Raw genomic sequence first — 16,961 nt, forward strand, 5'->3', positions numbered from 1 at the left:
TCTCCATGCCAACTGACCGGACACAGCTCCAGACCTTAAACAGGCCATCAAGAACTTCACAGACTGGATCACCGACTATGTGACCCCCGCCGAGCCGAACAAGATCAGAGAATCCGCAATGTGTGTCAACTTGTTTACCCCGGAACTTCAGACCTCTCAATCAGACTGTTGTTGGCTAGAAAGAAGATAGAGTACCAGTAAGGATCCAGTGCACTACACCACCTTCAGGACATCGATCAACCACTACCACCTCCTCAATAAAGCGAAGAAGAGTGCCCTCACATGCTGCATAGAGATCAGCTCAAACCACAGCAATGAGCTCTTCACCATTGTTAGGGAATTCAGCAACCCTGCATCCACCGAGAAGATCATAACTCCCTTCTGGGATCAGTGCGAAATGGTTGCCGACTACTTTCATTAGAAGATCGCCTTCATCTATAGGGATTTTGAAACTCAGCTCTCTGCCAGTGACAGCCTCGACCTCCTCACACACACTGACACTAACTCTGACCTCAGCCGCTTCCTGGGACCTCCTCATCGCACAAGACACCACCACTATAATGAAGTCGATCCACTCTGGGGTATCCACTGATCCAAGCCCCCACCTTATCTTTAATCTGAGGAGCAAGGCGATCAGCTTAGAGCTCACAAAACCACAGAAAAGATCCATCGCCATGGCCTCCTTTCCGGATGAGTGGTAACACGCAGAAGTGAAACCCCTCCTAAAAAACAAAACCCTCCTAAAAAAAACTTCAGCCGACCTAGAGCAGCTGAAGAATTCTGATACCCCTGCTCTCGTTCTCGGCCAAAGTCTTCGAGAGGTCGATCAACAGGCAGCTGACCAGACACCTCCTGGAGTCCTCCCAGTTCGGCTTCTGAGCCAATCAAAGCACAGAGACCGCTCTGATAGCAGCCACGGGTGACATCAGAGCCCTCCTGGACCTCAATGAGACTGCAGCCCTCTTCTTCCTTGACCTCTCAGCTGCCTTCAACATGGTCTCCCACCAGATCCTGATTGACAAGCTCCACCACATCGGAATCCAAGGAAATGCCCTCAAATTGATCGCCTCCTAGCTCACCAGAAAAACTCAGAAAATCACACACTGTCCTACTCCTAAACCCAAGGACATCATCTGCGGTACCCCCACAAGGATCCTCAGTTAGCCCCCCCCTTCTTCTACATTACATGACACCCCTAGCCAACATTGCCAGATTGCACGGGCTTAAGGTCATCTTCTACACTGACTAGACCCACCTCACTATCTCCAAAGACAACTTACATAGGCGCACGGCCAACATCACTGACTGGATGAAGCACAACTGCCTAACACAGACAAGACAGAAGTCCTCATCTTGAAGCAACGCATGGTGGTCAGCAGAATCTGGCTTCTTCCCTTACCGAACATGCCCGTGACTCCAGCATTGTCCTGGACAACAAGCTCTCCATGAAGAAGCAAATCAACATGATCTCCGCCATCTGCTTCCTCACAATGCGCATGCGCTGCAAGATCTTTACATGGCTCCCCACCAGACACCTGCATTCCACCTCCCTCTTCCACGCTTACACTCCTAGAGTCAAAAGCACCCGACACGGAGGTCGCTCTTACTCCCACCTGGCTGCAAAGACCTGGAATGAACTCCCCCTGCACCGGAGATCTGCCTCATCACTGAATCTGGAAAGGACTCAAGACCTGGTTGTTCAACTGATAGGCCCCTCTGGACAACAATTCCTCCCAGCGCCTTCAGAACCTCACTGATGATTTTCCGTGCTTAATACCCATTGATTGATTGAGTCTGTACATATAGATTTTTCTCAGTGGGGACTTTGATGATGCGGTTTTAACTTTCCCTTGCCAATAAATGCCTTGCTATATTCAGTGCGGTCGACTGTCGGGTTAGCTCTCCATTTTTGAATGCATGGTAACATTCAATACATTTATAGAGTTTCTCTCCTGTGTGAACATTCTAATATATATTTTGTTTTGTAATCGATCCCTTCTCACATTGTATTCATTAATAGGGTTTCTCCCTAGTGTAGATTTGTTTATACTGCATTAGCTTATTCTTCCTGTGGAAGACTTTATTAAACTCTGTACATACATTGGATTTCTTGCCATGTAGATTTTCGGATTTCACTTCAGTTTTCCATTTATTATGAATGCTTTGTGGTATTCAGTACATACATATGTTTTCTCGCTTGCGTGCACTTCCTGATCTTGTATTACATTTTGCTTTGTAATAAATCCCTTGTCACATTCTATACATTCATGTGGTTTCTCCCCAGTGTAGACGCTGATATTGCTTTACCTCTCCCTTTATAATAAATACTGTGTCACATGCCGTGCAGTTGAATGGTCACCCTCCATTTGGAATAAAGGCGTTGTCAAATTTTGTACAATTATATGGTTTCTTTCATGTGTGAACATTCTGATGTATTTTTAAACTTTGCTGTGTAATAACTGCTAAGACACATTCAGTACAGCCATATTGTTTCTCACCAGTGTGGAATTTCTGATGTAGTATTTAACTTTGCCTAGTAATAAATGTCTTGTTGCATTATGTACATTCATAGGGTTTCTCTCCTACGTGGATTATCTGATGTTGCATAAGATGCGACTTTCTAATAAATGGCTTCTCACATTCCGTGCATTTGAATGGTCTCTCTCCGGTGGGAATTTTCTAAATATTGCTTCAGCTCTCCATTGGTTATAAATGTTTTGTCACATTCAGTGCATTCATACAGTTTTTCCCCAGTGTGAACTCTCTGATGTTCCTTTTGCTGTCTATATTTGATAAATGCTTTGCCACATTCTGTACACTGATATTATTACTCCCCAGTGTGGATTTTCTGATGTCGCGTTAGCTCTCCATTTCTTATAAATGCTTTGTCACATTCTGTACATTTATATGGTTTCTCCCCAGTGTGGATTTTCTGATGTCGCGTTAGATCTCCATTTGTCATAAATGCTTTTTCACATTCTGTACATTGATATGGTTTCTCCCCAGAGTGAATATTTTGATGTCGCTTCAGCTGTACATTTGTTATAAATGCTTTGTCACATTCTGTACATTGATATGGTTTCTCCCCAGTGTGGACTTTCTGATGTTCCATTAGATGGGACTTTCTAATGAATGCCTCGTCACATTCTGTACATTTATATGGTTTCTCCCCAGTGTGGATTTTCTGATGTCGCGTTAGCTCTCCATTTCTTATAAATGCTTTGTCACATTCTGTACATTTATATGGTTTCTCCCCAGTGTGGATTTTGTGATGTAGCTTCAGTTCTCCATTTGTTATAAATGCTTTATCACATTCTGTACATTTATATGGTTTCTCCCCAGTGTGGATTTTATGATGTAGCTTTAGGTCTACATTTGTTATAAATGCCTTTTCACATTCTGTACAATTATATGGTTTCTCCCCAGAGTGGTTATATTGATGTCGCTTCAGGTGTCCATTTGTTATAAATGCCTTGTCACATTCTGTACATTGATATGGTTTCTCCCCATTGTGGACTTTCTGATGTTGCATTAGATGAGAGTTTCTAATGAATGCCTTGTCACATTCTGTACATTGGTATGGTTTCTCCCCAGTGTGGATTTTATGATGTTGCTTTAGTGCTACATTTCTTATAAATGCTTTATCACATTCTGTGCATTTATATGGTTTCTCCCCAGTGTGGATTTTATGATGTAGCTTTAGGTCTCCATTTGTTATAAATGATTGGTCACATTCTGTACATTGATATGATCTCTCTCCAGTGTGGGTTTTCTGGTGTTGCTTTAGCTCTCCAAGTGTTATAAATGCCTTATCACATTCTGTACATTTATATGTTTTCTCCCCAGTGTGGATTTTGTAATGTCGTTTCAGCTGTGCATTTGTTACAAATGCTTTGTCACATTCTGCACACTTATATGGTTTCTCCCCAGTGTGTACTTTCTGATGTTTACTTAGATGGGATGTTCTAATGAATGCCTTGTCACATTGGTATGGTTTCTCCCCAGTGTGGATTTTCTGATGGCGCTTTAGGTCTACATTTGTTATAAATGCTTTTTCACATTCTGTACAATTATATGGTTTCTCCCCAGAGTGGATATTTTGATGTCGCTTCAGCTGTCCATTTGTTATAAATGTTTTGTCACCTGCTGTACATTTATATGGTTTCTCCCCAGTGTGAATTTTGTGATGTCGTTTTAGCTGTCCATTTGCTACAAATGCTTGGTCACATCCTGTACATTTATATAATTTCTCCCTATTGTGGAGTTCCAGATGTCGTTTTAGCTGTCCAATTGTTATAAATGCTTTGTAACATTCTGTACATTGATACGGCTTCTCCCCGGTATGGGTTTGTTGATGATGCCTTAGATTCTTCTTCCTATGGAACACTTTATTACGTTCTGTACATTTATATGGTTTCTCCTCTACGTGGACACTCTGATGCTGCATTAGGTCTTTCATTGCAAAGAAAACTTTTCCACAGTCAGTCACTCCATATGGTTCTTCTCCAGTATGATCTTCTGATGTTGCACTTGCTCTTTCTCTCCCTAATAAATGTGTTGTCACTTTCTAGATATTCATACGGTTTCTCTTCTGTGGGTTCTTTCTGATCCAGGTTAGCTCTTCCTTTGTAATGAGAACCTTATCAGACTTGCTTCTGTAAGTCAGTGTGTTATTTCATCAATGTATATCAGGTGATCCCTAAGAGCCAAGTTCAGACCACATTGGGCAGTTTGGGTTTTCTGCTGTAGAAAAAGACTTTGGCGAGGCATTAGCCTTCAAGGGAAGAAATTGAGGTGCATTGTTTTTACATCACTTCCTACACAAGTAATGTTTAATGCCGTCATCTTTTTTGTTCATTACTGCATTTATTGCACCTGTTGGAGAAAGAGGGAAAAAAAAACACTGGATAAGCTTAAATGGTGGGTCCATCACGAAAACCTATTGGCATTTAATGAGACATTTAATTGACCACATAGACAAGTGAGCTGAAGAAATTCTAGATTACACTTTCAATGTAAAGATGCAATAGGCAGAGCAAGGGCATACGATCCTTCCTTGACGCCTTCCTATCGCGGAGTGTGGAGTCAAGGAGTAACCAAGACTTCAGTTGAGTCTTTTGTGCAGCGGTACCACAGTTTTTTTGACAGCGGTTCTGTGAAGATCTATAAGTGTCGGATTTGATGGGGCCAGAGACTCAGCATTTACGTCCAAATGTGCCTTTGATGTGAGGGAAACTTCAAAGAGTGGTTTTGAAGGGCACCAGTATCTCTTCCAATCCCAGTACTCACTCCAGACTACCAAAGGGAGTTATCATTCCTTTGAATGGGGCTAGTCTACTACTCTGTGAGGGGTAAGAGTGGGCCCCTTCCTCCCATCTGCCGTGAAAGACCCACCGGGATCCAGATAAGTGCTAAATCACACCCAACCCATGCAGTGTCTGTAGCTCTCTAGAAGGAATACACAAAGCGGTTGGTCACCTAGCCCAGACGTGTATTAGAGACAGGCTGTAAGGCACAAAGAGCAGTACAAGCAGAGAAATGTCCACTTTCTAAAAGTAGCTTTTCTAAAGTAGTAATGTTAAATCAGACCTTACCTGTAAATAGGATTTATCATTACCATTGCAAAGATATGAAACATGAAAAGGTTACTCCTTTCCAATCAGGAATTACAGCTTAAAGGTATTCTACGGATTTCCCAGTTCTAGCCAACGTGAGGAGTAGGCCTTACAGCAGTGAAGAAGTAATTTAACTGTTTGTCACTACCAGGACATGTAAAAAATAGAAGTATATGTTCTGCCTTTTACTCACATAGCGTCCTGCCCTTTGGGTTACCAAGGGCCTTCCTTAGGGGCAACTTATATATAATAAAAAGGAAGTTTTAGGCTTGGCAAGTAGCTTTAAATGCCAAGTCGATGTGGCAGTAAAGTTCACACATAGGCACTGCAGTTGCAGGCCTGAGACATAGTTTCAGGCTGCATAAGTGGGTGGCACGGTCAGTGCTGCAGCCCACTAGTAGCAAATAGTTTGCATGCCCCGGGCACATTTAGTGCACTTTACTAGGGACTTATAAGCAAACTAAATATGGCAACTGGGTAGGAGCCCTATGAGCCCATGTTACCATGTTCAGGGGAGAGAGCACAAACACTTTAGCACTGATTAGCAGTGGTAACGGTTGCAGAGTCCTAAAGCCAGCAAAAAAGAGCACAGAAAATGGAGGGAGGCAGGTAAAAAGTTGGGGAAAGACTACTCTAAGGCTGTCAGGTCTACGAGCCTTTTCCAGTGAATGGACCACGCAACACAGAGCATCACAATAACGGCAGGGAATATAATCAATTGCTGCAAGGGAGTCCTTTATACTATCACAGAGCCCGTGATAGGACCCAGACAATAATCTGAGCATCTTTCACATAGTGTAACTCCAGAGATCAGAGGATCAGACCAGAGCTACACAAGAAAAAGGAGGTTTACAACCACAATAAACACACATTGGCAAAGTCAAGAAGTCACACCTTTTAGACATATAGGCTTTCCCAATGCTGCACAACATCAAGAAAGAACAAGCATTTGCAACGCAATAGGTATCGCATTTGTTAGAGTTGGAGCTATTAGTGTAAATATACATTTTTTTACTTATGCTTTTAGTAGTGGATAGATCTGATGGCAATTGTGTGTTATACAATTAATTTATAAGCAAGCGTATCGATTGTGTTTCAGGTGTATAGGGCTTACTGGGATACAGTATCAAGCAATCCTGGATTTGTTTTAGCAAATGAATACTATGCAGTTTTTAAGGACACAACAAGAATGCTTTATTACATAAATGGAAATACCGGGTATGGACATATTGGACCCAAGAGAATAAGAGTCAACTGATTATTTTATTTGTGGGTATTTAATAACGTTAAGCAGTATGCGGGTGCTAATTTTACCTGTTTAACACCCCGTTGGGTGGCTGCTATGAATATGGTGCGATTATCCCTAGGGGCCCACAACGAGCAGAATAAAGAGAAAATTCCAGGTTGTAACTAGTAGGTTTGTGCACAGACTAATAAAACATAGCTGGAGGTTGTAATCATAGGATGAGCATGGAGAGACTGGGGAAGCACTGGATGCATTGGCATGGGGAGCAGAGACACAATGAGCATGGTTACAGTGAGACAATGTGAGTTGAAGCAGACACAGGAATTACAGGTTATGAAGGCAGCGATACATAAACCAAAGGACGTACATTTGGGGTTGGACACACATTGGATGAACACCCATCAAGGCACAGAGACTAGGGGTGCATGCAACGGACACAGTGGAAGCGAAGAGGACTGGTGAGAGCTAGCATATTGCAGGGAGGCAGGGATAGTGAGCACATACAGCTGCGGAAAAAACAAAGCAATGTATCTCTGCGTGAACCCATTAGGAGGTAGCAAAGAAGTGTCCTGAATTTTTACTCTCATTGTCCTAAATTTACACCAATGCCAGTTGGTCACCCTTGGTCATAGAGATGCATAGAGCGCCTTTGTGCGCCTAGGAGAGGGGGCAAAGACTTGTGCCTGAGAGGAGGGAATGGCTAGGTAAGCAGAGTGCTATAGGTGAAGGAGACAAAGAAAGTGCTCCGGGGAGAAGGGGCAGTGGGAATTGCTTCAAAGGGAGGACATTGTAAAAGAAAAACCCAGCGCTGGTGAATCACATTCTCAATGACATGGAGTCATCATGTAAACCTACCTGGTCAGTAAAGCCTTTGAGGGTGGAGCCATGTCAGGTTTTCACAATATCCACCTGAATCTTATTTACATGCGCTAATGAAAATGGGAACCAGAATGGGTGTGTAGTCTGGCCCTCGTCAACCTTCGTTGGATGAGCCTAATTTATAAAAAATTAGAAAGCATTATCACTATGCTTCACAAGAAGAGTAGGCATGGTTTTGATGCTAATAATCCTATCCAAAATTAAACTCACTTTTATATAAAAAAAAAATAATTAAAAAAATGCTCTAGCTAGGAAGGCATGTGTTATTGATACGTATTGAATGACTAGATTGTCTTATTAAAAATGCAAGTATTTTGAGAATGCAAGCTGCCTGCCAAGAGTGCTGGTTATTCCTTCCTCCTCAAGTGTCACACATGGCTCGCCACTAATAGAAAAGTAGCCGAGTCTTGGAACTGAAAGGGATTTAGCGTATGACAACTCTACAGAGGATTCATTTTACAAAGTTGAGTTTTTAACAAACCAGTGAGGTATAAGAGCCCACTTCAGAGAACAGAGCATACTTCAGAGGTCAAATGGTTCGAACACCAGTGGGGCCGACTAAGACCCTCGTTTCAAAGGTCATGCAAATTTGGCTGTGATAATACTGCTTATATATCAAAAGGGGGGTGAGGAGTAGAAGCATTCTGGGGAGCCAAGAGGCCTCGAAGGATCTGGCACAAATATGTAGAAGACCCTCAACAGCCATTATCCGCCATTGGTATGTCTGTTGCCATTGGCGTAATCTTGGCTGATAGCATCATCATCGGGTCTTTTGTTGGCCTTCACCAGGAGGAGATCCTCAAAAACCGGTTAGGATCTAGTTTGTGCAGAATAGAACATTTAAAATGACCTTATCATGTGATGCAATTTATTCTAAAAAATTATAGGGTAAGATTAAAAACGGTGGATGTGAAATATGGGACGTGCGATATGTCCTTCACATCACTTTGCCAACATGTTTCAACCTGCATGCGCCCTTGCCGGTTCGATGGCTTTCGTCAGGACCTCATTGAGGAGAAAAACTACTCCCCCTTTAAATGTCTTACTCATGTCAGGTGGAGTACTATCCCCTGGGCTTGGTGATACCACTGGGTATATTCAATCCGGTATCAGCATTCAGTAATGGGGAGACCGCACAGGAAGCTAGCGTCTGCGTCACAAGAGTGCAGCCAACGACTCTCTCCAACAACCCTATGGGAACTCCCAAAAATCTTAAAAGCAGAGGAGAAATGCTTCCTTTGTATGAAAAAAAATGTGATACCGCAGGGTGCAGTATTTATTGGATGTAATATTACAACACTAGAGTGATATTTGGATGTATGAACGGGATAACTTATACATAACACACGTTTACCACTATTTTGAATTCCTCAGACTCGGAGCGTGGGCAACGTGTCAATTCAAAGTCTAAAATAGGAATTAAAATGTTTGAGAATGACACTTATTTTACAAAAGATAATTACATTCTATGCACATTATACGATATATTGATATGTGAGTAAACTCAGCATCTGTTTTGCTTTAGCTAACCATAATTCACATTAGCCAACTCCACATAAGTCTGTGCCGTAAAATAAAGATTTCATGAGAATTTGTATGCTTGTGGGAGAACGTACGTTCATCATATGACTGAGAATTAAAGATGTCATGTTTGTTTTTTTATTCTCGGAGGGACAGATTAAAGAATGAGTAAGGGCGTAATCACACAACGCGAGGTAATGGAACATTTTTAAAAGCGTAAGAACATGCGGAAAACGGTCTGTAAATTCAAACATATGTTGTGCTGCGTTTTTTTTTCTGCAATAGCAAAAGCCACAACTGCGCGCGCATCCAAAAGGGGACCATTTTTAGAAAGTCCAAGGTTTTTCAAATTAAGCACACAAAAAACACGGATTGTGTTTCGATGCCACCCTGCATTATTTGCGGTTCAAGCTCGCCATTTCTCCTGTGCATTTTATGCCGAGGGAATGTGACATTTATTTGGGAACAGCACTTGGTATTTTCACACTTGACTGCCGCAGCCAGTCAGGCTTTTAACAGCCGTTCACCGCCTCCAGATAACTGCGCGGCTCAGGGGAGGGGGATGCGAGCACATCCCAGACTTTGGTGGGCTTGGAATGGAGAGGGGGACCATGTGCCTGGAGCCCTGGCCCCCAAACTGCAGCCAGACTAGCCCAGTGGTAAGTCAGTGCAGGAAGACAAAGCACACACAGTATACTCATCTGCTGTCCATCAGTCCTGAAGCAGCTGATGTCTAGACGTCTCTTCGACCCACTGCCGGCACACTGGGGAGTTGGAGCATGGTTCATCCCTGCCGTAGCTCTCTGGCCGAGACTCATTCAATGTTTACTCACAAGGTTCCTTCCCTGCCATAGTTTTTATCTTCACACCTGTGTGGAGCCTTGATGGAACGCGCTCTCCCTAACGAGTGCGCACTTCACCGAAGCGTCGCCAGAGTTCGGAGCTGAACCTTACGCGTTCCAGGAAAATCTTAGAATTTCTTTAATAATAATTCCTAGGATATAGCTAAAATATTTAGAGTGTGGTTAGTTACCTTCGCTCCTGCCCGATATTCTTTTCCCGGTCTGGAGATTGCAAGACTTGTGTGAGGAATTCTTCACGACGTAACTCCTCCGCTTCAGTGACTCATGACAGGAGTTAACCCTAGCGGTCAACAGAAGAAGAACACGGAGTCAACCTTGAAAGCTAAGTTACATATTGCTTTATCGTAGAAAATTATATAGGAAAAATATTACTAAAATAAAAATAAAAACAGTCACAGAAAATAAGAAAAAGGCTTACCTGAATGTTGAGAAACTCTGCAAAAGAACCAAGCTAAAAGAAAGAAAACAAGATTTAATAATTGAATAAATGCAATAACTAGGAGATAAGAAACTATCGAGAAAACAATAACGCTATAAAAATCAATCCTAGTGAAGAAAAGGCGGCGAAATCTTACCACAAGTTGTCACAATAATTTAGAGAAGAATAGAGGACACTTCATTTAATATACTGGTAGGTGAGCTGATAAATAGAATAATAATAATTATTAATATTAAGGTTAGGCTTAATCTGATTAATTCATTGAATGCTCATATACCTTTAGGTAGAACTGCGCAGAACAAGTAAGAAAGAATTCCAGGCAGTCAACCACCAACCACACGAACAGAGGCTAGTTCAAAAGGATTTAGGGGTACGTTCCTTCCCAAGGGTACAAAAAATAAATATCTATAGAGTTATTAGATAGATATAGAGTAGACTTAGGTGCTAAGTAATTGTGCTCTGTTAGTTTCCTCAGGTATCATCCAAGAGATAGTCTATAGAACGGACTGACGAGAAAAGGGTGCTGTGGAGAAGATCCGAAAAATCCTGAACCAGTCTCTTCTTTCTTTGTTATTTTGTCCACTTCCCCTTCCCCCTTTGGGGTTGTTTGGAGATGTGTTCTTATTCGGTCTCTAGGGAATCCTGGAGGGGGCGTTGGGAACAACCATCTCTGTTCCTGTGCAAGTGTACGGTAAGGGTTCTCCGTTTCGTAGCCTCCTGACACAGAGCAGCACATGCGCTGCCCAAGCTCAACCTAAAAAAGGCAGTTCTCCTTTTCTTTGTTTAAACTGCACCTGCAATGGTGCTCTTTGACCTGCCTTTCACCTTGGCTGTTGGCTCTGGCAGCAGGCATCATATCACAACTGAACTGTAATAAGTTATTACTGTCTAATTGTGGCCAACTGCAATTAGAAAACAACAGATCTACTCTACTGTAATATGTATTAGATTCCAGCTGAGACGTCACAGTACCCTCAGCAACATACTGCAGAGAATATGAAAGGCGGGTCACTGGACAGAAATGTCGCTGCCGCCTAAATAAAGTGAGACTTGACATACCCCTCTCTCTTTCTTCAGATCTTTTTCCCCTGGAAATTCTTCTTCAATAGCTGATAAGGATGCACTTATTGAAACAAGTTTACTTACTGCACTGCTTGAGTTGCTATACGACAACATGAATATATCTAGGTGTTACCAGACATCATATACACGGTTTTGCAAGACTGTTTTCCTGCTAGTGAGAGGCTGATTGCACAAATGTGTTAAGAGGGTGCTGTAATTAGCACACGCACAAATGCAAATGCTATGGGGGAAATCGGTCCTCATAGCACGCTAGTCCTCACAGTGGTGTGTCTCTTGTTTTGTCAGTGTTTACCAACACTGGGAGGAGCTACCAGTGTATGTGAAAAAAATAAAAACACACACACACACACACACACACACTAAAAATACTTACATTTTGAAATGTACTAGTTTATTCAAAGAGGAATTTAAAACTGACCTGGGTGCAGGTTTGTGTTTCAGTGCATGTTTGGAATGTGTCATGTGGAAGGTCAGTGAAGGCCCTCGAGGGAGTGAAACGCTGGAGAAGGATGTCGACAAGCAGCATCTCAGTCTGGCAGAATGAGTGACGTGCCTTGGAATTCCTGCCATGGACGCCGGAGTCGCATGACAACAAACAGATGCCCCTCTGACCCCATATGAATGGTACGGGGAGGCTACCAGCAGCACAACATGAGACAGACAGGGAGCCCATTACTGTAAGCTCTGTGTAAACATAGATCTGAGTCACGCTGCAGGAATGCGCAACAGCAGACGCTCAATCTCCAACAAGATATCCTCACCCCAGTTCTTTTAATACTTGATTTTTAATCAAATATTGCCCAAGGCATCAGATGCATGCCAGGTTTCCCACAACATACACCACGCCAAACATAACAGCATTTAGATGAAAGGCAACACAGAGAGTAGCCTGTCCACATGTTGACAACGTGTACACTATATGTCTCCCTGCTACAATTAGGTTAATAAAAAAATGAGACAAGGAGGAGCCTAGCGCACAACCAAGATGGCCGCGTAGGTGCGAGGCTCCCGGGGACCTCCGCAGCCTCCTACGACTATCCTGAATTTATCCTGTCTCGGATGAGGGTACGGTATTGATGAGCCTGAGCTGGGGTGGCACCCGTTTCCCGTTTTCAAATCGGACCTCGGACACCGGACTGAGCACCGAAGGAAGTTTGAGGCCTTCTCCTCGTCAGACCCCGGTTTTGCGCTGAGGGGTGAACCAGTCACAAAGTGAACAACAGCGGCGGGCCGGGCCTTGAGAGTCACGTACCCCGCACTTTCACTTTCGCACCCTCCTTGCCGTCTCTGCAGGGTTGGGTCGCGGGGCTCTTGGTGTCAGTGTGGCCTCGCTGGAGGCCCTGCCTGCCCGCCGGCTGTGACCCGCCCCGCCGGCCTGAGGTGGCCCCCCCGGAGCTCGTGGCCCTGATTATTAGCCCTTTACGGTGTGGCTGGTGCGACTGGGAGACTGGTGGCCATGGCCACGAAACAAGATGGCGACCGGGCGAAGACCAAGTCGACCCGGCGTGGCACCGTCCATCAGGCCAACAGTATGGATCGCTACACCCTCCAGAAGGGATCTCCCGGCGGACCGCACAAGTCCCCTGAGGGCCCTCCTGATGCCCCGGACCTGCCCGTGGATTTGACTCTGCGTGATGTCATGGGCGCCATTGCCGAGATGAAGGCCTCGGTGGGCCAGCGGTTCGACACACTGGCGCAGCAGATCGACTCGGTCCTCGTGGATGTTGGCCTGGTGAGGGCCGATCTTTCTAAGACCAACGACCGAGTGGATTCTTTGGCCCACACCGCATCGGGCCTCACGACTGAGGTGGCGGCACTACAGACAGAGGTGCGCCGGCTTGGTCAGGCGAGCGCGCTTATGGATCGGCGCCTGGAGGACTCCGAGAGTCGGGCCCGGAGGAATAACATCCGCATCATCGGGGTGCCCGAGGGACGGGAGGAAGCAGCAGCGGATCTATTTGTGGAGGATTTGATCGCCACCCATCTCCAGCCACGGGGGCTGAGTAGATTCTTCGCCGTGGAAAGGGCCCACAGGGTTCCCGGGGGAAGGCCGAAGGTCGGAGCCCCTCCGCGACCTCTCATTGCCCGGATTTTTAATTTTCGGGACAGGGACGCTATCCTGCAGGCCTCCAGACTGCACGGGCCGGTTAAACTTGACAACATGGAGGTTAACTTTTATCCTGATTTCACCCCAGCGGTCCAGAAGCAGAGACTGAGCTTCTTAGGCGTCAAACGCCGTCTTCGAGACCTCAACCTTAAATACGCTATGCTCTTTCCAGCCAAGCTGCGAGTTGAGGTAGAGGGTCGCACGCACTTTTTTGATCGTCCCGAAGCGGCCGGGGACTGGCTGGACACTCTGTCTGGGGATCGTGATCGAGGGGGCGGGGGGGCGGCGGGGGGAGACGGCACGCTGGATCGAGACTGAGGGGTTAATCTTGGGCCTCACTCTGGACAAAATGATGCCACCTTCGCTTGGGCGTCTGTCTGTGCACTCTCCCCTCCTATGGAGGTTGTGTAGGGTCTTCTGGGGGTTCTCCTTCCTCCTCTAGGGGGTTTAGCTAGTTCTACTGTATATGGGGCGACAGGCACACTGCACGTTGGGGGGGCTGTTCGGGCTCATGCAGGGGTGCAGGGAGGGGGGAGTTTTGTTGGGGTGGGTGGGTAGGGATGGGGTGTGGTTTGTTTTCACCACAAGGCAAAAGTATTTTTGTGTTAGTTCTAAAGTGCTCTCGGGGGGACGAATGATAGCTTCTGTTTACGATGGGGGTAGGGAATTAACTTTGTTGTCTTGGAATGTGAATGGACTGGGGGACAGGATCAAACGAGGTGTGGTCCTGCAGTTCTTGAAGCGAATCTCGCCCGATGTAGTTTTTCTGCAGGAGACACACCTCATTGGCAACTCCTACTGCGCCATGAATCGGCGTGGCTACCGCCTAGTGGCCCACTCGGGCTTCACGTCTGGCTCAAGGGGTGTGGGCATCATGGTGAAGAACTCGCTCCCGTTGGAGATTGATGAGGTGCTTCACGATGACAGGGGACGTTACACGGTCTTGGTGGGAAGAATGGAGGGCAAAGTGGTTGTCCTTGTGTCAGTATACGTCCCACCGGGGCTGCAGTCGACTACCTTTGCGGACCTGGGGTGCCTCCTCCTTGACCTCCCGGGGAGGATTCTAGTGGTGGGGGGGGATTTCAATGCGGTGGTTTCCGGGACTGTGGATCGTCACCCCCCTAGGGACCTCCCCCGGGCCCATGCGTGGCTATCTGGCCTCTTGGATACTTTGGGATTGGTGGATTGCTGGCGCTTAAAACATCCAACGCAGCTCCAGTATACCTTCCATTCCGGGGCCCATGGTAGTCTCTCCCGACTGGATTATGTCCTGGTCCCGGCGGCCTATGCTGGGAGGGTGGGAGAGGTGCGCCATTTGGCGCGGGGCATCTCGGACCACTCCCCGCTTTTGTTACACTTTGATGTTTTTCCGAGGGGTGAGGGGAGGGTGGCCCCGATCAATTCCTGGTATCTGCGCGACCCCACCATTCGCGCTGAACTGATTAAATCCCTCCAGCGCTATTTTGACGAAAATGTGGGGTCCGTGCCTTCGGCTATCTCATTGTGGGAGGCATTCAAGACAGTACTCCGGGGAGAGGCCCTGTCCCTGATTTCCCACACCCGGAGGCGCGAGAGGGAGGAGGTGACCCGGGTGGAAGCTGAGATAGCCGAGTTGGAGGGAATTTAGGAGACGGGGTGACGGAGGCCACATTGCATGTTCTCCAACTCAAGCAAGCGGCCTATAGGGCCCTCGTTACGGAGGCAGCCAGGGGCCTCAGTAGAGAGCAACAGGGGAGACTGTATGATGTGGGTGATAAGGCTGGTAAATTGATTGCGTGGCTGGACAAAAAAGAGAGAGCGAGTCGTGTAGTTCCGCTGATTGAGAGAACGGACGGTGCGTGTGTTACTGAGCCAGAAGAAATTGTCTCCTGCTTCGCGGACTATTTCCGTGGGGTGTATTCCCCAGTGTCTTCCCGCACTGAAGAAGATTCCCGTGCCCTGCTCAGGGATATCGCGCTGCCTTCCCTTTCGGAGGAGGACAGAGTGTCGTTGGATGCCGCTCCCACCTCCGACGAGATTGCCCTCGCTATACACTCGGTCGCTTCCGGCAAGGCCATGGGTCCTAATGGTCTCCCCATCGAGTTATACAAGTTGCGACCGGATACGCTGGCGCCACATCTCCGAGCTATGTTCCTGGCGGCCCACTCGGTGGGCACCCTCCCGCTGGACCAGCGTCTGGCTACAATCGTGGTTATCCATAAGGAGGGGAGACCTCGGGACCGGGTTACATCCTATCGGCCCATTTCGCTACTGAACGCGGAGCCCAAAATTCTCGCCAAGGTGCTGGCCAACCGGCTGGTCGGCGTAGTGGGCGACTTGGTTCACCAGGACCAGTCCGGCTTTATTCCCCATCGCAACACGGCCCTTAACTTGCGGCGTTTGCATGGGGTACTCGCACGTGTCCCGTTTATACGGGAACCGGCCATTTTGGCGTCCTTGGACGCCACCATGGCGTTTGATACGCTTGAGTGGCCATACATCTGGGCGATGCTGGCGAAGTTTGGCTTTGGCGCAGGATTCATCAGCTGGGTCAAATTGCTGTATTCGGGCCCATTGGCGCAGGTGGTGGTGAACGGTAGAGTATCGGCTCCGTTCGAGTTGGGCCGGGGCACGCGGCAGGGCTGCCCCTTATCGCCGCTCCTTTTTGCGCTGGCCTTGGAGCCCCTGGCGGAGTGGCTGCGGTGGCATCCTTCCATTCGTGGTCTCCGTTGGACCCCCGAGTATGAGGACCGCGTATCCCTATACGCTGATGACATCCTTTTGTACCTAGCTTCCCCACGTAAATCACTCATAGTGCTGGTTGATGTTTTGCATTCCTTCGGTCGTAACTCCGGTCTGGTCATCAACTGGGCTAAATCGTGTGCGTATGTGCTCTCTGGGGAGGCTCCCATCCTCCCGCGGGGCTGTCCGATCCAGATCGCCCCACAGGGATTTAGGTATTTGGGTGTCTTCATTACTCTGGACCCGGAGGCCCGGTATGATCGGAACTTGCTTCCTCCCCTCCAGCTCCTGAAAGAGGATGTCCCGCGCTGGCGGCGCTTGCCGCTTTCGCCGCTCGGCCGGGCGGCATTGTTTAAAATGATGTCGCTGCCGCGTTTCCTGTACGCGTTGCAGAACACTATGGACCTCGTTCCAGCGCGCTACTTCCGTGAGGTGGAGAGTTTGCAGCGCCGCCTGTTCTGGGACGGGCGGCCACGCATCGCCCTGG

The 16,961-nt window shown here is 46.8% G+C and overlaps 1 protein-coding gene across 1 annotated transcript; it reads right to left on the reverse strand.

Annotated features, from left to right (window-relative positions):
* Positions 1-2,827: 2,827 nt before the first annotated feature.
* On the reverse strand, positions 2,828-4,645 carry LOC146822363 (uncharacterized). The gene is made up of 2 exons (XM_085613454.1): positions 4,312-4,645; positions 2,828-4,143 (listed from the first exon to the last, which is right to left on the reverse strand). The coding sequence occupies exons 1-2, from the start codon at positions 4,457-4,459 to the stop codon at positions 2,828-2,830; spliced, it is 1,464 nt and encodes a 487-aa protein (XP_085469580.1). The 5' UTR covers positions 4,460-4,645.
* Between the last annotated feature and the right edge of the window lie 12,316 nt (positions 4,646-16,961).

The sequence above is a fragment of the Triturus cristatus genome, chromosome 6, assembly GCF_964204655.1.
Source record: "Triturus cristatus chromosome 6, aTriCri1.1, whole genome shotgun sequence".
In the NCBI taxonomy this organism is placed as follows: Eukaryota; Metazoa; Chordata; class Amphibia; order Caudata; family Salamandridae; genus Triturus; species Triturus cristatus.